The 20,248-nt window shown below is 39.5% G+C and overlaps 1 protein-coding gene across 2 annotated transcripts in view; it reads left to right on the forward strand.

Annotated features, from left to right (window-relative positions):
- Nucleotides 1-17,843, forward strand: part of LRP2 (LDL receptor related protein 2) — a 145,459-nt gene extending 127,616 nt beyond the window's left edge. The window contains exons 68-79 of one of the 2 annotated variants that reach the window (XM_039365425.1): nt 863-991; nt 1,200-1,420; nt 2,315-2,491; nt 4,357-4,476; nt 6,740-6,830; nt 10,278-10,345; nt 10,501-10,621; nt 11,658-11,787; nt 13,253-13,363; nt 13,510-13,617; nt 14,611-14,682; nt 16,686-17,843. In XM_039365425.1, coding sequence (XP_039221359.1) covers nt 863-991; nt 1,200-1,420; nt 2,315-2,491; nt 4,357-4,476; nt 6,740-6,830; nt 10,278-10,345; nt 10,501-10,621; nt 11,658-11,787; nt 13,253-13,363; nt 13,510-13,617; nt 14,611-14,682; nt 16,686-16,847 — 1,510 coding nt within the window. In that variant the 3' untranslated portion in view covers nt 16,848-17,843. The remainder of the gene's footprint in view (nt 1-862; nt 992-1,199; nt 1,421-2,314; nt 2,492-4,356; nt 4,477-6,739; nt 6,831-10,277; nt 10,346-10,500; nt 10,622-11,657; nt 11,788-13,252; nt 13,364-13,509; nt 13,618-14,610; nt 14,683-16,685) is intronic. The other variant, XM_039365427.1, reaches the window with a different exon arrangement.
- Nucleotides 17,844-20,248: the final 2,405 nt, after the last annotated feature.

Genomic DNA, 20,248 nt, shown 5'->3' on the forward strand with positions numbered 1-20,248 from the left:
TTTGGCCACCTAATGCAGGGGTAGGCAACCTTGGCTCTTTTATGACTCGTGGACTTCAACTCCCAGAATTCCTGAGCCAGCCATGCTGAGGGAAAAGGGAGAGGTTTCCAAGCTGAACCATGCTGGCTCAGGAATTCTGGAAGTTGAAGTCCACAAGTCATAAAAGAGCCAAGGTTGCCTACCCCTGACCTAATGAGAAGGAAGGACTCACTGGAGAAGAGCCTAATGCTGGAAAAGATTGAGGATAATAGAAGAAAGGGATGACAGAGAATGAGGTGGCTGGATGGAGTCACTGAAACAGTAGGTGTGAACTTAAATGGACTCCAGAAGATGGTAGAGGACAGGAAGGCCTGGAGGAATGTTGTCCATGGGGTCGCGATGGGTCGAACATGACTTCGCAACTAATAACATCAACAATTTGATATTTTCACTGTTAAAGTTGTTACTATTATTGCCTCTGAAGGCTGTCATGGACAAGCTACTGATGTTATGATATAATAAGATCAGAATCTTGCTTCTGGCCATTTTTCGTGCTCAGTGGACATTTGAAATGTTCTTATTTAATGAGCCTATTAAACCTATTAGAAGTTAAGGACACTTTTTTGTTTATTTTCAAGAAAAAAAATTCACAAGAAATTGTGCTGGCATAACCTTGTGAAATTTTAGCAGTGCAATTTGGGGGTTTTAGAGCAGGGGAATCTTGTTGCATAGATTCTGATTTGAAAACTGCCTGATTCAGGCCAATTGAGTTAAATATAAGGAAGATGAAACAAAGATAAATATAAGGAAGATTAACAAACAAACATTTAGGCATCTAATGTTAAACATGACTCAAGAGTTATGTGTTTTGTTTCTTAATTAGGCACCTTTATTGGACTGATTCTGGAACAAATAGAATAGAGGTGGCAAAACTTGATGGGAGGTATCGGAAATGGTTAATCTATTCTCTGCTGGATCAGCCAGCAGCCATAGCGGTCAACCCTAAGCTTGGGTGAGTATTTTCAACTCAGGAGCTTCTTGATGCTTCTGACTTGAGTTCAAAATAATAACGATAATAATTGTAACTATAAGCAATATGAAATAATGCATAACAATTCCTAACGATTTTTGGGGTCAAGATTTCTTTCTCTTTCTTCTGGTCTAGATGGCTTTGAAAATGTGTGACAAATAATTAATAGTTACTCGTTTGGCTTTTTCAGGTTAATGTATTGGACTGATTGGGGAAGGCAACCCAAAATCGAAAGTGCCTGGATGGATGGACAGCAGAGGAATACGCTGGTTTCTGAAAACCTTGGCTGGCCAACTGGCCTTTCTATTGATTATTTGAACAGTGACAGGATCTACTGGAGTGATGAGAAGGAAAATCTAATTGAGTCTATGAAGTTTGATGGAACAGATAGAAAGGTCATTTTACATGGAGGTATGTAGCATCCAGCCGAATTTAACTGACTGCAGAAAAGCTGAGCAAATCAGACTTGGTTAATGTGATGGTATGTGAGAATGACCTTGAGAGAAAGGAAGAAGAGCTGCAGAGAGTAGACATTGGTTAAAAAAAAAAAAAAAAAAAGAGGCAGCCTAGCAATGGGGAAATGGTGAACATCTCAGAAGGGATCCTTCCTAGTTTCTTGGATTGTAAAGATAAGCAGGGAGAGATACACTTTAAGATTTCCAAGATGCTGTTAAGATAAAGTTAAAGCTAGTATTTCTGGGTGTGTTTCTTGTTCAGACTACTTCATAAGGTTAACAGGATTGGTTAGGAAACAGCCAAGAAATCAGGATTTTAAACTATGCTGGGAAATTTTTAAAAAGAATCAACACAGACATATTTTGAAAGCTAGATGGACATATCCATGAAATCACCAAAAATGGAATTCAGATCCATTCTAATGTATTAAAGTTATCACAGAGCGAGCTGATTTTTCAAAATATTTCCCAAGAATCTGGATCCTGTTCAAAGGAAAATTTTATGGTGACTAATGGGAGAAGTTTTGATATTGTTCTGAGGATTAATAGATTTGTTCATTAATTTCAAATAGCAAAGCCAGAATGAGTAGCATATTATCTCCTTTACCTCCATCTTAAGCAGAGATTGTTTATGAAGAAAACTCTGATATGCATTTAAACAAGCTTTTAGTTCTTGCAAAGTTCCACAGAAGATTCAAGATATTTTAATTTCCAGAATCTGTTAATATCCACCAATGTAGATGCACAGAAAAACGCTAAGAGTATAATGCTATTGTTTCTGCAATAATAATTAGAATAACAGTGTTGTTGGCCTTTGCTGTTAATTTATCTGTTTTACTTAACCTTGAAGTCAGCAGCCCGTATAGCCTTGATGTCTTTGAAGGCCATCTATATTGGACATCTAAAGAAAGAGGAGAAGTCTGGAAAAAAGACAAGTTTGGAAATGGAGAAAAAGTCAAACTGTTGACTATAAACCCATGGCTCACTCAAGTCCGGGTCTATCACCAATACAGATGCAACCAGTCAGGTAATGACCACTTTTTGAGAGAGGGAGGGAGGAAGGAAGGAAGTTCTCAAAAGTTCTATTCAAGAAGAGAATTTGGGAAAAAAATTATGAGTGGAATTAGATATTTTTGTAGTTACTGATTACAGGGTGGACAATAGACTGAAGTGTATGTGAATAACCTTTTCACTCAAGAACTTCCTAGACTGCTCACACTTCCACTATATCTAAGTAAGGTCATCAAAGCTGACTTTCTGTTCTTTTTTTACCCTGGGAAGAATAAGCAGGTAGGAAGGTTTCAGAAGAATGGAAATTTATATAACAGAAACAAAATCGGCAACTTCAGGACATTTCATTACTTTCAACTATACAATAAGTTCAAAACACCACCCAAAAAATTTGAATGAATTCTCAAGCATGTTAAAAATATGATAGAAGAATGGAAGCATCTTTTGTTGGGAATGAAAACCTATAGAAATTGAAGGGCAAATTATGGCATAATATCAATTTTTTATTGTGTCCTATCATTTATTTATATTTTATTTATTATTTTAACTTTTACTTCAATTTATACTGCTGCTCATCTCATGTTCATGACTAGCAATGGTAAAAAAAACCCAAAACCATGAAACAAGAAATGGCCAAACACCAATAAAGATCAGCCAAAGCAAAATCAAATTCATCAATTAAAAAAAATCAACACAGCCATTGTATGGGCTAAGTCTCACCTCCTGATCCCCAGAGCTAATGATGGAACCAGGTATTTTAAGGCCTACAAAAGATCCACAGAGCTGGGGCCATGTAAACAACATTGGGAGGAGGGGATGATGGGCAGGCACCAGAACAGAAAAGGCTCTCTTCCTGGACTCTGTAATTGCACTCTGTAATAAATGGTACTTAGAATACAGCTTTTCTGTTGGATAGGTAGAATAATCAGAGACAGACAGTCTCTCAAATCATCAATTTGTAGTTACAATTACCCAATTAGTGCCTGAGGTTACTTCCTGAGGAGCATTTGGCATCCACAGCCTACTACTTTATCCATGTCAGTGTCTCTTATTGCAGTCATTAGGAAAAAAGTTAAAAGGAAAAAAAAAGCATTGGGTATCTCAAATCATCCAAGGAAGCATCTCGCATTTATTTTATGACTGTCCTACGCCTCCGGCTCATCATATTTTTCTCGCGGCACAGACAGGAATGAGATCATTTCTTGCCTTCACCACCACCAATTTTGCCTTTTGATGCTTTGTAGGGCAAGGCAAGCTTGCTTAGGAGGTAGGAATTGGAATATATGTTAACATATAGTTCAAATAACTGGTAATTCATCTTGAGTTAAATAAAATAGAAAATGGGGTAAGAGACAACGTTGCTCGCAGGACTGGAACTTCTCCTGCTCTCACGCCACCAGTTTAGTGCAGGCATGGTGATGATGCTCACTTATCTAACTAGGGAATATTTGGCACGAATGTCTGCTTCCTCCACTTCTCACCTTTTTTTAAGCCTTGTGCCAATGGGAAGCTTTGGGTTTTGTAATTTCCCATAACCTGACAGGTTACGGGGCGGTATTTTTAACAATGATATTTAGCAAAGCTTTTTTTTCTCAGTCATGCGCACCTTGGGTTAAAATAGTGAAAATACCAATGCAGAAGTAATATAAACGATAAGAATGTCCACAACTGGAAAGGAAGGAGAGAGGAACCAGGGAGAAAAAGAAAAGCGGAAAGGGAATACAATCCCAAAGAACAATTCTGAGCTTTGAACCAAGTTCAGGAGACCAAGGAGCGTTCTATCTGTTCTGAGGTTTATCTCGATGCTCCCCTGTTTCCAATCTGATTGGCACATTGAGCCTTACAAAAGGCATTCTGATGCCTCTTCTGTTGTCTCTGCAGTGTCCAATCCATGCAAAGATGTCTGCAGTCACCTCTGCTTGTTGAGACCTGGGGGATATACCTGTGCTTGTCCACAAGGGGCTCGTTTTGTGGAAGGCAGCTCAGTAGAATGTGACGCAGGTAAGGAGAGTTACTGGGCGTCCTCTTTTTTCACAAGAGACAGAGCGTAATTGAGTAAAATCTGATGCACGTACAGAACCAAGGTAATGCGTAAATAGTATTTTAGTTTTCAAGAACAAGAAACTTGCGTCTTAGACCATACCTCCAAATAAGGAACTCTCTGCAGTCAAAAGCCAGGAGATCAAACAGAAACATATTAGTTCACATATTTTGCATTGCAATAATTTTCTATTTATAAGGATTTTTCCCCACAGGGAGCATTCAGAAACATGATGATGCCTTACATTGCCCAGATATACATTATAAGGTAGCAGTGCAGTTTTCCACTATTCTAAGTGGGGAAAATATATATATATAAGCCCTAAAATAGGTTGGACACGGTTTTTAAAAAGAAAGAAAATGTTCTACTCTTACCCTTATCAAAAACCAATAATAGAAGTGTCCTCCCATATTTGTATTTCAATCCACTCACCGTTCCTTAGAAGCTGCTCAGTGAGATCTTGCCTTCTCAAGAGACATTAAATGTGGCCTCATAGCGAACAAAGAACTAGTCACTACTACTATGCAATGCTTATAACTAAAATAGCAACATGTATTTCTCCCAGTTATTTCTGCCTCTATTCCTTGGTGTGAATATCCTCAGAATATATAAAAGGTAAAGGAGTCCCTGTGGATTTTACTCCACTAGTCCTTGCCGATTAGGGGTTAGTGCTCATCTCTGTTTCAAGGCCATTGAGGCAGCATTATCATTTCCATGGTCATGTGGCCAGCATGACGTCACGGAATGCTGTTACTTTCCCACCTCAGTGATACCTATTTATCTACTCACATTTACATGCTTTCGAACTACTAGGTTGGCAGGAGCTGGGGCGAGGACAGGAGCTCACCCCATCATGTGGTGCTTGGGTCTCGAACCTGGGCTGCTGGCTTTCCAGCCGACAAGCCCAATGTCTTAACTGCTGAGTCATTGTGCCACCCACCTCAGAGTATATACCTTCTCATATATATAAGGTATATAATGCAATGTATATGTTTCCACTGTGTACAATTGTGTACTTAGAGTTAAGAGGACATTTCTCACAAAAGCTAGTGAACATTTCATTTCTTACATTAATCACTTGTCACGTTCTCTTAAGCATTTCCAGGGTGTTTTCTGACTGGTACATAGCACTAATGATTGCATTTTTGTACAAGTATCAGAAGATTAATTCTTCATAACAAACAGCAACAACCAAAAACATTTATAGACAGTAGTGATCAAATAGTTTATTTAGTTTTAATGACTTACTGATCTATTTTATTTGTATGCTGGCAGAAGATGTTCTTGAAGTAAGTCTTCTTTTAAATAAATACTTTTTTAAAAAAATGCAATTAAACATGGCAGTCTTTTGTTGTCAGAACGGAAGAAGTATAGCTTGTCTCCCCAGCACACTGTAAATGTGCTCTGAAAAGATGAGGGACACCTTAGGGAAGTGAAGCTGGGGATAGTCAAGGGAAGGAAAATGGGTGGAAATCACTTTCTCAAACACAAGACTCTCTACCAATGGGAGCAGCACGAAGAGACATCCCTTGGGGATGCTCTTCTCACTAGCTGAAGAAAACAGTGGATTCAAGGCTATTTTGTTGGTTAGTTTCTCTGTCAGCTGGCCTCAGAGACTGATGTTTCGTTATTATATTTTACTAATATGCACGTGGTAAGGTAGAGATATGTCTACATAAGGTATTGTTTATCCCTCTGAACCTCGCATAAGAGAAAATGGTATGTGATCAACATAGACAGAAATTAGAAGCTTGTACTAGGCAAAAGAAAATTCCTGATTCTTCAGAGTTATTGGCAGTGGATAAACCATCATGATTTACAGCAGTGCTTCTCAACGTTTGTGTGACGGCGACCCCCGTCACACAAACGTTCTGCGCATGCGCGGGGCTGCATGCATGGGGGTGGGGCCCCATGCACGGTGCGCATGCGTGGCGGCGCCCCATGCGCGGCGCGCGTGCGCGGCGCCACCCCCATGCACGGTGCGCGTGCGCGGCGCCACCCCCACGCGTGATGCGCATGCGCGGTGCCCCCCATGCGCGGTGCGTGTGCACGGTGCCGCCCCCATGCGCGGCGCGCATGCACGGCGCCGCAAAAAATGGCGGATCGCCGCCTTTGGCGACCCCCGAAAAATGGGCGATCGACCCCAAATGGGGTCGCGACCCATAGGTTGAGAACCGCTGATTTACAGGATCTGTATAATGCATGTCTTTTCATTTTTCTTAGCTATTGAATCTCCACCAACAATGCCCCCAGCTTGCAGATGTCTGTATGGAGGAACATGCTATTTTGATGAAAGCGAGCTTCCTAAATGCAAGTATGTCTTTGTGGATGGAGCAAGAAAGACTTTAACAAGCCAAATAACATGCGGGGATGGCATTGTCTGTGTGGTGGGGAAGGGCCGGCTGGATGACAAAAGCCGCATTGCGATGTCATGACACGAGCATGGCTTCTTTCGGACATGCATTGTGGCACGGTGTGTATGACCCAAAGCACTGGAGCTTAGGGCACAATGCTGTGATATGTCTTCATTCTGATGTAGGCCGCAAGCTTTGATGGATGCTCCTATATAAAAATGCTGCAAAAATTCATAGTAGGCTTTAGCCCAGGAGGAGGCATTTGTTTCTTACATAAATGTCTTTTTCTAGAGAGAAGTTCAGAGACAAAATGCAAGTAGCAACAAAAATTACGGGTCGTCCTCAATTTATGACCACAACTGAGCCCCAAATTTTTGTTGCTAAGCAAGATAGTTGTTAAGTGAATTTTGCTCCCATTTTCTGGCCATGTTTGTTAAGTGAATCGCTGCAGTTGTTAAGTGAGTCTGGCTTCCCCATTGGCGTTGCTCGTCAGAAGGTCGCAAAAGGTGATCATGTGACCCTCGGGACACTGCAGCCGTCATAAATAAAAAACAACGGCCAAGCATCCAAATTTTGGTCACTTGACCATGCGGAGGCTGCAAGAGTCATGAATGTGAAAAATGGTTGTAAGTCACCTTTTTCAGTGCTGTTGTAACTTCAAACGGTCACTTAAATGAACCGTTGTAAGTCAAGGACTACCTTTAGTAGCATTTTAACATGAAAGACCCAGTTAAAAAAACAATCTGTTTCTACTACTACTACTACTACTTCTACTACTAACTAGATCAGTGGTTCTCAACATTTGTGTGACAGCGACCCCCGTCACACAAACGTTCTGCGCATGCGTGGCGCCGCCCCCTGAGGGGAGAAAATGGCGGATCGCCGCCTTTGGCGACCCCCGAAAAATGGTCAATTGACCCCAAATGGGGTCGCGACCCATAGGTTGAGAACCGCTGAACTAGATAATATTACAATATTTCATAGAGATGGGGTGATTGCAGAATTTTTCATCAATTATTCCTGGCCGAGGACTAGTAACTATGATCCCTAAGCAGCTCCTACAGCATGGCTGGCTAGGGAATTCTGGGAGTTGAAGTCCACATATCTTAAAATGGCTAAGGTTGAGAAACACTGTCCTACAGTATTGTGTTTCTTGCTCATCCAAAAGCAGACCTCTGTGGGTAGTCTTCCATAAACTGAGCTCCTTGAGGAGGAAAGGATGTCCTTCATCATGCCTTCATGTTTCATGTCAAACAAGGAGACGGGTATGGTGGGTTGTCTGAAACTGTCACATTGGGAAAAGGGCATGAGGACTAGTTAATGAAATTGGGGCTGGGGCAAAGAGTGGAAAGAGAATGTTCCTTCTGCACAGGAGGCTAAGAGAAGATCTTCTGGAACTGCTCACCTGCTTGTTTCTTTGGTGGCAGAAGGATTCAGAGCAGTGGTTCTCAACCTTTTTAATGCCATGACCCCCCAACTGGTCATAAGTCGAGGACTACTCAACCGGTCGTAAGTCGAGGACTACTCAACTGGTGCAGCACCGTTTGCAGAATGGGACTTTTGGCGGGCTCAGCAGGGCAGAGACAGCCTGGACAATTCCTATTGGCTTTTGAAAGCCAATAGAATTAGACTCTATTCAAGAGAGTCTATTCTATTGGCTTTCAAAAGCCAATAGAATAAAAGGGAGTAGCACAGCTAAGGAAAAGGGGGAAAAAATGGCGGACTGTGTTTGGCGAGCCCCGTGAAATGGTCGTTCGACCCCAAATGGGGTCCCGACCCACAGGTTGCGAACCACTGATTCAGAGGATTGGGGCTATTCGCATGCCCCCAGTAATCATACACACACACTAGGCCTAGTGGGTTTGATATTCTTTGCCCAGTCTAGCTAATTGCACTTTCTAACTTCAGGGGCCTTTTCCAAACTTCATGTTTCCGATTGCCTCTGTCACGCCAAACTATATAGAAAGGTTAAAGCAGAAGACCGAAGTGTTGTAGCTTTCTGAAAAACAAAATCAGCCGTCGCCAGACAGTAAGAGGAAATGGTTCAGAGGTGGCAGATGGTCTAGGCTTTGTTTTGTTGTTTGGATGGCTTGCGATTATTTTGTACTTATTTTTGTACTTTTATACTCACTCGATTCTTTGTATTTTGTTGCTTTGATGTTATTCCTATTGTTGCGAGCTATATAAATGCGATACAGGCAGCAGTTCTTTTGTGCACTGAATGTCTGAAAGAAATGTCAAGAAAATGACAGCACTTAAATACCAGTTTATGGGCCAGCCACATCTGCAACTGATGTGTGATCAGTGGCATTCTGAAAGGTACCTCATAAAACATAAACGTAAAAGTCCTCCTTAGGATGCCCTTCTGTCTCGTATTTAGGGTGAGTCTAATCATACATTGCCTGAAGGGCCTGGCCACTGTATTTATCTATGCCTTGCTGTTTTAAAATCTCTCCTTCGTAACAGAAGCCTCATGCTGCTATATTCTTTTATAGGCCTGTCTACTTCAAATTAGGAGGGGGGAGGCAAATAGAACACTTACTGTATCTAAATACTTGCATAATAAAATAGTATGCCAAAGGAAAGAGATTGTTCTAAATAGATTTAGCTTAGATGCATTCTAATATGCACCCATCCCTACCCTGGTAAAATGATATAAATCAAAGCAAAGACTCTTCCAAGTGTTTTCACAAATATATCTGTCTCGTTTTCTGAAAAGATAGTTTTGCCATTTTCATTTTCTAGGAGTCAAGCCTAGCCCTCAGCCTTGGAATTTCCTGTTGATCTCCCATCCAAATATTAACCAGATCCAATCTTGCTTAGCTTTTCAAGATGAGTCTATCTTAGCTAAGGGCAGTGAAATAGTATTGTTTGGGAAGTAACAGCCCACATAAATGGAACTTTCATTCATCTATTACATTTTTAAATACATCATTCTTAAAAAGAATCTGGAGTGATGAATGGGCAGGTCCTATCACAAATCAAGAACGGTTCCCAAATACGGGAATTGGAAATCCAATGACTTTTTTAAAAAAAGTAATCTGCAAAAAAGCAGATTACTCAGATTCAAAGAAAACCTAGACAATCAAAGCATTTTTTTTACCCTCAGCAGAACCTGTAGGGGGCACTGGGGCTCTGTTGAAATCAAATCCCCTTTATTATTATTTTTTTAAAAAAACCAAGTTCCATCAGTTGTGACTCAACATTCCAGCATACACATTTCTAAGGAAATAGCAAGCTGTTTTGTGACTTGATATGCATGTTTATGTGTCTGTGCTTCCAATGGAACATATAATTACCAAGATATTGCTTTTAAAAAAAAAAAAAAATCTTCCTAAGATTGTTAATAAATACAACGAACTTTTCTACTGTCAGTTCCAGTCAAGCATCTCGCTTTCATTTTCCAGGTGCTCCTCGGGCTACACTGGAAATTTCTGCGAAGTGGGCCTGTCAAAAGGGATTCCTCCTGGGACAAGTAAGCTTTGAAATGTGTTTTCCTGCTAAACCATCGCTCAGTGGCCTGAAATCTTTTAAATAAGTTTCCAGTTGCTTAAGCAACTGAGTTTCAGCTGCAGCTTCCCTATTAGTCACTTGTTCACTTATGCTTTTTTTTTTTTTCTTTTCCAATAGCAGCAGTGGCTGCCTTATTAACTGTCATTCTGATCATCATCATCATCGCACTGGGCGTGGGTGCCTTTTTTAATTACAGACGGACAGGATCCCTGCTACCTGCCCTTCCCAAACTTCCGAGGTAGGTATTGCTTGGAATTACCAGACTTATATGGTCTCAGGAAAAAGTATTTCCCAAAGCCTGGGATTCCTGGCAGGATTAAGTGTGGTTCATGATGATTTCCGTGGTCAGCAAGAAAAGCATTCATACTTTGTTGAACACACACACACACACACACTTTTTCCCTTTCAAATGCTTTGCAGTGCAATCCAATACATACTAATTCAGAACAAAGCCCCACAGTATTCAGGGCTTGGTGCATATGCATTGAAACTAGCTGTTCTTTTAAAGTAAGGGTAGATAACATTGAATCCTGCAGTTGTGTTTGAGAACTTTGTGACCAATGGTGGGGGTGGGGGAATGAAGGTAGCAATCCAACAAAATCCAGAGAGTTACTCGTTACCCACTCTTGTAGCAAAGGAGAGCGCGCTCTTCTGAGAGTTTTGATTTTGCCTTTTGTGAACCGTAAACCCACAACACATACTGTTGCTTAAGAGAAGATGGCTTGAATTGCTCTTACTGAAGTCTTCATCAAAAAAACTAACTGCTCCTGAACGTTTCTTCCTTAAGAGTATTTTGGGCTATCCTATTTGTTTCTTTAATTTAGCACAGTCTTATTTGTCTTGTCATTTTTATTCAAGCTTGCTTGAACAAAACTTCCCCTCTAATGGAAGGCACCGAGGTTCATATCCTCTGAGGAACCAAGAACACTTCATACACCAGGGATGTGCACTATTTTTTAATCAGCAGTTCAACATTCAGTTGATCAAGCACAATAGTAGAAATATTTAGTAGTATTTTGCTTTATATACAGCTAATTCGAGCATTCTTTATACCCAGAGACAGTTGACCAGCAACAGAGGTCATCTCAACTAAGGCTTCAATGGAGGCTTCTGAATATGGTGCCTGTTCGTTTAAAAAGAAATAGATGAGCTTTAATGTTTGCGTTTTATGGATAACTGTTTCTGTATCTGCTTCAAAGAATGATGTATTAACAATATATTAAAACTTGTATTAAAATGTCTTCTCGCTCTTAAAAATAAATTTATCTTTGAAGTTTAAGTAGTCTTGTGAAATCCACGGAAAATGGCAATGGAGTAACTTTCCGACCTGGGGCTGATGTGACAATGGACATTAATGTATCTGGTTTTGGAGCTGAATCTTCGATTGACAGAGCAATGCCAATGGTAAGACTGTGGTTTTTTAAAACCTTCTTTAAATGAAGCTCTCGTAAATCTTGCCTCTTAGGAGGTGAGAGAGCCTCTTATCTCCAGTCCTCATAGAAGCTTGCTTTCTAATAAATGGTTTTCCAATTGGCCATCTGCCGTGGTAGCATTTTGTGAGAGTGCTTATAATGGGTCTCAAAATTCTAAGTGTGTAATTTTTGGCATCTGCCAAAGAAACTGGAAGATCCTTAGCTTGCGGTACTGTTTTTCCAATGCAAGGGGGACCCAGACCAACTCAAATTTTTATCACACACATATAGTTTCATGCTTTGTGGTTTTCTGCTTTTCCTTCCTTGCCATTTAAAGAAGAAACATCAGTCTTGCTCAATCCTCCAAATCAAGGGCTTGATCTTGGAAGTGGCAACACTAATTCCTCTTCGGTCTTCCTCATTAGTATTGTTAACATTGTTTCGGTTACATCTAATTAAAGGAGCTGATTTTTAAAAGATATCTTTGTTCTTCTTTGCCAATTTAGGGTATCTAGTTTCCCAAGTCCACCGGAAGCTGGATGTGCATCCTATGCTACTTACTGTCTATTTCAGTGGTTCTCAACCTGTGGGTTGGGACCCCATTTGGGGTCGAACGACCATTTCACGGGGGTCGCCAAACAACGCAGTCCGCCATTTTTTTCCCCTTTTCCTTAGCTGTGCTACTCCCTTTTATTCTATTGGCTTTTGAAAGCCAATAGAATAGACTCTCTTGAATAGAGTCTAATTCTATTGGCTTTCAAAAGCCAATAGGAATTGTCCAGGCTGTCTCTGCCCTGCTGAGCCCGCCAAAAGTCCCATTCTGCAAACGGTGCTGCACCAGTTGAGTAGTCCTCGACTTACAACCGGTTGGGGGTTGCGGCATTAAAAAGGTTGAGAACCACTGGTCTATTTGTTTCCTCATTGAGCAGAAAAAAGGGTCATAATATAAAACAATATTGAACTCCCCTGCCCATCTCTATACACTTAATGTAACTCTTTTTCTTCCATGTGATCTAAACAGTTTTACATCTCTGGTTCATTTGCCAATTACTTTGAAGTCTGGTGAGGTACCTATTGAAATGAAATGAAATTGCTTTGGCTCTTTTATTGCCAATTATTTGTTTTTAAAAGACCTTGCTTCCTTTGGCAGAGTATGTTTCTGTGGCTGAGGAGGAAATACATTTATTTTTTCCATAACAAATGATTTATGAAGTAGTCAGCTTGCAGTTACTCAGGAACAGTGATTTGATTTGATAATCTTGCCTAATTTTATTTAATAATGGCAAAGTGCCTGCTACATTAGCCAAAAGAATCACCTTTAAAAAAAAAAAGCTGAAAGGTTAATCCATGTAAGATTAATATGCCCACAGCATCTGTGTATTTTATTATGAGTTTCATTAAAGAACTACAAATTGTAATTTCAACCTTTGACTAATCTATATAGCTATTGTTTTCAGAATGAAAACTTTGCTTTGGAAACTGGGAAGCAGCCAATTACATTTGAGAATCCTATGTACGCAACAAAAGACACCAGAGGTGATGATGTGATCGTAGCATCTCCAACAAAAGTAAGAAGAGGATTTTTTTTTTTAAAAAAATTCCCTCACCCCTACCTTAGGATCCATTTACATGTCATTTCCCCAATCCCCTTTCCTTTTAAGCATTCTGTAGTTTGCCTGTTCTTCAGTCCTGTCAAAACTATCTTTGACAATAGGTAACTGCTTCCAATAGTGAAGGAAACGATAACTTTGAGAATCCGGTATATGCCACACCTGTATCTGCTGATGCAGCTCAGCCTTCTGCAAGTACAGAAACTATTCAGGTAACAGAAAGTGATGATACAAGGTGTGGCAGAATCAGAGGGGAAGAATGGGGAATGGCTTGTGGGAATGGAAGGGATTGTGCTTTATATTTTCCGCAGGTGGAAAATTTTATATCTTACTATGCTTATGTGTCAAGAATATGCACATTTTCCAAGTGCTGAATATCATTTCAGCAAATGATGTAGATTGTTTTCTAATAATGATGATGATGATGATGATAAAGTTGGAAGGGACCTTGGAGGTCATCTAGTCCAACCCCCTACTCAGGCAAGAAACCCTATACCATTTTGGACAAATGGCTATCCAGTTTCTTCTTAAAAACTTCCAGTGTTGGAGCATTCACCACTTCTGGAGGCAGGTTGTTCCATTGTTCTCACTGTCAGGAAGTTTCTCCTTAGTTAGTTTCCACCCATTGCTTCTTGTCCTGCCTTCAGGTGCTTTGGAGAATAGCTCGACTCCCTCTTCTTTGTGGCAACTTAGAAAGAAAGGTGCTAAATCTTAAATACATTCATCTTTTTTTAATCTGATTATTTCTCCCTTTATCCTTTTTTGCTTTCTGGGTTTCATAATACTGAGCCTGATCTTACCCAAAACAAACAACCTAGTTTTTGGTTTAATTTTTGCTTCGAAAAGAAGCCAAGTGCCTCTTCTAGCAGTTTAACATTACATCCCAATTGGAAAGCTGTGGCTTAATTCTATTGTAATTAGTAAGATATGGATGGTACATGGCCTTGCTTTATCTTACACGACATCTTTATCTGAGCCCCACCTACTAGGAAACTTTTTCCCCCTGGTTATTGTGTGTTTATTCATTGAAAGTTAAACTGTTTCATTTCCTTGCTCCAAAATATAATACAGGCAGGGATAAGAACAAATAAATTTCTTATCTCCATTAAAAAAAAAGGAAGTTGTAAAGAAACAGTTGCAAATTACTGATTCATCAATACCAAATCAATTACTAGTTTCACATGATTTTTTAAAAAATATTTCAGGAATCAAAATGGAGCTTCTTTAAAAGAAGAATGAAACAAAGTACTAACTTTGAAAATCCCATCTATTCAGAGGTAAGGTCATATAGCTTCAAATTCCTACTTAGCCAAACAATATTAATTTTTAAACTGTTGATACTTCACGATATTCTATCCTTGATGATGAGCAATGTCAATGAGCAATGTATTAATCCCTACAAAAGGGGAAAAACAAAAGGAGATGCTTTTTTTTTCTTTTTCCTATATTCTTTCTCCTTGCTGTGTTGCAAATTTCTCTGGGTTTCATTTTTTTTTTTTTTTGCTTTTTTTAAAAAAGAAAATGAGAGAAAAATTCCCTAAGGCAACTCCTGGAATTGGTGTCATTTTCCTTCTATTCCAGGAGCACATCTCTCTCTCTCCCTCTCTCTCTCTCTCTCTCTCTCTCTCTCTCTCTCTCTTTCTTTCTCTCTCTCTCTCTTTTTTTTTGCTTTGCCCTCTATTAGAGCAGAGGGACATATTACCTTTAATTCTGGAAATAAAAACTGCCATTATGCCCAGAATTGCTATGCACCAAGTCATGGCACAGTTTTATTTAGTTGGCTATACCATCCCCAGGCCCCAAATTGGCCAGAATAATCAGTTCTGCATTATTGAGCAGAATATCAGACATTCCAAGCATGAGACTAACACAAAGATTTAGTTCTTTCTTACGTATGAAAGGAGAGCTAGGTTGTTCTTGTTGTTAAGGCACTTGAATAGGAGTAGGGAGACCTGAGTTCTAGTCCTGAATTAGGCACCTGGGTGACTTTAGACCAGTCACTGTTTCTCAGCCAAGGAAGAAGGTAATAGCAAACCACCTCCAAAAATATTGCTTAGAACAGAGGTCCCCGACTGGTTCCGTGGAGAGAGGTTTTTCCACAGACTGGAGGGTGCGTGGTTTTGCGTGTTGCGTGCATCCCAAGGATGGGACTTGTTTGTGAGGACCGGTTGCTGGCATGCCATGGCTTGGTACTGGTCCATGGATCAGGGGTTGGGGACCCCTGGTCTAGAAAACTTCATGAATTTTTCCCTGTGGTCATCAGGAGTCAAGTTTGACTCCGAGGCAAAAGAGATTATTATTTAGGATAGATACTCTCTTTTGATATTTATAGGCAACCATTCATAGAACAGAGGTCTTCTCTCAAGGCATGATGAGTTTTTTTTCAGAGGTCAAACTTGGTGGTACACCTTGGGACTCAAAAGTCTTTCCTGGTATTGGTCAAATTAGATCTCTCGGGCCTCGTCCAACTGCTTTTTATATAATTGGTGTTTTGTAACATTCAGCAAATTCTTTTGCTTACAAAGAACAGAGATTTCAGTGTTCCTATTACCTCCTTGGCAGCCTAGATTCTTCCTATCAGTTCTGATGTTCAGCTTTCCCACTGACCTCATTTTTTTTTCACGAAGTCCCTTTGTTTACAACATTTTTATCGCAATCTTGTGTCTTCTGCAAAAATTTCCTACTTCATGCTCTAAAATGTTTACATTGCATTTGCGTTATTACTGTAGATGTTAAAGTAATAGTAATGGTTAAATATCTCTGCAATTAACAAAATACAGGTAGTCCTCAACTTACAACAGTTCATTTAGTGACTGTTCAAAGTTGCAACGGCACTGAAAAAAGTGACTTACGGTCATTTTTCACACTTATGACCGTGGCAGCATCCCCCATGGTCATGTGATTTACATTTGGATGCTTATCAACTGGTTCATATTTGTGACAGTAGCAGTGTCCTGGGGTCATGGGGTCATCTTTTGCAACCTTTTGACAAGCAAAGGCCATGGGGAAGCCAGATTCACTTAACAACCATGTTACCAATTTAATGATTCACTTAACAAATGTGGCTAGAAAAGTCGTAAAATGGGACAAAACTCAGTTAACAAATTTTTCACTTAACAACATACATTTTGGGCTCAATTGTGGTTGTAAGTTGAGGACTACCTGTAATCCGAACACAGTAGCTGCAGAAACACAAGTATTGTGTGGCTGACTGACCACATTACAAAGAGTAATAAGCACTGATAGCTCTACTCTACCATTTATTTATTTAATATTTCAGATGGAGAAAGAACAGCAAGCAGAAGCTGAAAGTGCCCCTTCCTGCTCTCCATCGCTGCCCCAGAAGATTATTTTGAAAAGAGACCCACCGTTAGCCTATTCAGCGACTGAAGATTCATTTAAAGACACTGTCAATCTAGTCAAAGAGGATTCTATTGTATAACCAATTCAATTAGGGAATCTCTAGACACTACCATTTGCACATACATTTTTTTTGTAAACAGAAGGATGAAAAATGGTTCATATTTCTGTGAAGAAATATGTTTAGCCTTAGGTGGAAACATGTGTCAAAACCATGTCTCGTTCTCTTCTTTTTCTTTTTTTTTTACACACGCCAATGCCTATTTTTATGAGTAATTATCACAGTGTACTATATGTATATCTTTGCACTGACACTCTGAAAGTAATATTATAAATATGCTGTACATTTGTAAATTTCTAAAAGATTATCAGGTTGTTGATGTCGATATTCTAAAATCGTATCACCAGGGATAAATCCTCTATATAATATCATTATACTAAATAATATAGAGGAGAGCATAGTGACCGTCTATTGAATTGCCAGGACTTTTGGAACTATATTTATAGGCAGACTTTGCTAAATATGCACTAGTGTTACTGTGCATCTCTCCTCTGTTTTATATGCAAGAGTCCATGAAAAAAATGGCCCTCTTTTTATATCATATAGAAGATGATATCTAATTGTTCCAAGGAGCAAAACAAAACAAAATGCCACAAATTTTATTTTATATTAAAAGTTTGTCTTTTGATTGGAGAGCCTCCTGATTATCAGAGAAATAATTCCATTCTAGAGTAAAGTCTGTGTAAGTCTTTCATATTTTATTAAACTGGCTATCCAAAATGCTTGATTAAAGAATTCCTTTAGAAAGCATCATTTGATCCCTTTATGGAAAATCTGTGCACCACTCCAGGAATATTTAACCTGTTGTTTTGTTTTATATTCCTGGTCTAACTGTTAATGTCTAAGTCCAGGCTAATAAATTTATAATGTATGAGACTTCTGCTCTTTGAATATATATTAATTTTCAAAGTGAAATGCTGTCCCTGTTTTTATGTTTTTGTTGCCTGGGTAGGTACTGTGATTAGAAAAAGAAAACTGGAATATGCTGCTGCTGAATAAATCTAAAGTATTTTATCATTTCTTGCCTTTTTTCTTAATTTGATTAGAATCAGGACTGCAGAGAGGTAGGAACTAGACCCTGGCATATGAATGGTGCCTTGAATTTAAAGGACCTGAAACCTACTTTTTTCTCTCTCCTCTGAAATCATGCAGTAATGCTGGTTCAAGTTGCTTTTCTCGTTTCCCTTGGCTATACTGAGAAGTAACAACTTTACACAGGATAAAGAAACAATGGATAGTAATCTTAATTTCTGGCTTACTGTCTGACAAACTCATACAGTTTATCAGAGTATGGGAAAGAATTTAATGCTGTAACCCAGAAGCTGTAAAATGGCCTGTGGAAGAATGTAAAACATAAACAGCCTAACAGTACTGTGGTAAAACTACATACAAACCAGTAAAGACAGTCTTTTTTAAAAATAAAAGCAAAGATAAAAAGCATTCAAATTGGAGTTGGCAGTTAGCCAAAGAACATCTTTTAAACTGATATGCTTAACAAATTAAATTTACTTATTTCAGTACATTTTTATTTTAGTAGCTGGGAAATGATTAAAATGAATTGCAAAAAGAAATTAAAGGAAGGGAAAAGAAATCAAAACTAGTTGTCATTCACTAGGCTTCTGTGTCTTTCTGCTCTTTTTTTTTTGCCACCACATCCATATATCGCATCATATTTTGGATGTTCTCACTAAATAAGGTTCAGAAATAAATCTAATAAATGATACAGCTTAAATCTGATTTATCTTTCAATTTACAATATGCAGCCAAATGTTTCCTGGCTGGTAGTGATTTCTTTAGGAACAATTTTCAATTTTGAATTGGCACTAAGGCTGAAATTTATACCCCAAAGGGAAGTTCAAAAGAAGATAAAAGGTGGCAATCTGCTGAATTTATTTTCCATTGCCTGGCTGTTCCCTGTTGATGTTACACAACCTTCCATTTCAGTGCCAATCAAAATGGGGGAAAAAAGAGTATGCCCACAAAAATAATTCCCATTCAGGAAATCACAGAGCAGCTTCATCATATCAAACATCATATAGTTTAAAGGCAGAGCTACATAAGTATATCATAAAACCAAATGATGGCCAATACATTCCTTTTGCACTGAACAGACTTTCTAATGTTGCTATGTTCTGTCGGCAATTACATTTGGCAGGAACATTGCAGAATAGTCCCTGCAGTGGGATGGTGAGGATAATGCTTCCTTTTCTCATTTGCAAATGGGTAACATTTTACTTCAAGTCACAAACTACTCCCAAAATAACTGCTTGAAATCTCCTCACGCATTTCCTAATATTTACTGTGGAGAAGCAGCCCATTCTTAAGTCCAATTTAAGTTTAGCTTTCTACGTTGTCCAGATTCACTGGAGTTGGATGGCCAATAAACTTAAATAAATACATTTAATAAATAATAAATAAAACTGTCTTCTACTGTACAGTCTTGATGGAACTTACTTCTCCTTTTTTGTTAGCAATTTAGACTAAAATTGAGACCTGATGTGGGGTGATGGTTATAGCAAGGGGCTGTCACCTTCACATGCCCACATTCCAGGTTGACTGGGTGGGCCTTGGGCCGATCCCTCTTTCAGCACAACCTACTCCACAGGGTTGTAGGGAAAAATGGGGGGAGGGGGAGGAAGAAGCATCATGTATCACATCTTGAGCACTTGAAAGAAAAAGCAGGACAGAAAATTTACCAATATACATCTCTTCCATTGATTGATACAGTGGGAGGCAAACTGTCAGCTCCAGACCTCCAGATTAGATATGTTGCTAAGAGGATTGCATTTCCTGCCAAGGTGGGGATGCCACGCAGACGTTTCTGTGATCAAAATTTCGGCTTAAGAGAACCTGTCCTCATACTTACTCCATTTCACTAACAAAGTGGTCCTCAACTTTTGCAGCTTGGCAGCCCAGTGGGCGGGAGAAAGGAACTGGGCTGCACAAGCAATAGGCCAGCAGGCACGCACAGCTCAAATTAATATGAGCGGTAGGCTGGCACACATGCACATGTGCACGCAGCTCAACAAGCGCATATTGAACTATGTACCAGCCCGCACCTCATGGGGCCCAGCTCAAAATAGGCCATGGCGTGGTAATGTGCAGGGGCCCGGGGGTTGGGGACCCCTGTCCTAATGTTAAAAAGCATTACATTCACATTTTACTGCATCCTGAAACTCTTTTTTTGATTAAAGTGCATTTCCCCTTGGAAGTTACATCTAAACACAATTCTCTGTGCAGTGCTTGTTTGTAAAGAGATGCTCTGGGTAACAAAATACAGCCTTTGGAAGCCACACTTACAAATCAATTTATCCAGACCAGTGTTTTTCAATCTTGGCAACTTGAAGATGCTGGCTGGGGAATTCTGGGAATTGAAGTCCACACATCTTCAAGTTGCCAGGGTTGAAAAACACTGGTTCAGT

This window comes from Crotalus tigris, unplaced genomic scaffold, assembly GCF_016545835.1.
Source record: "Crotalus tigris isolate CLP2741 ecotype Arizona unplaced genomic scaffold, ASM1654583v1 scf7180000020074.1721668, whole genome shotgun sequence".
Lineage (NCBI taxonomy): Eukaryota > Metazoa > Chordata > Lepidosauria > Squamata > Viperidae > Crotalus > Crotalus tigris.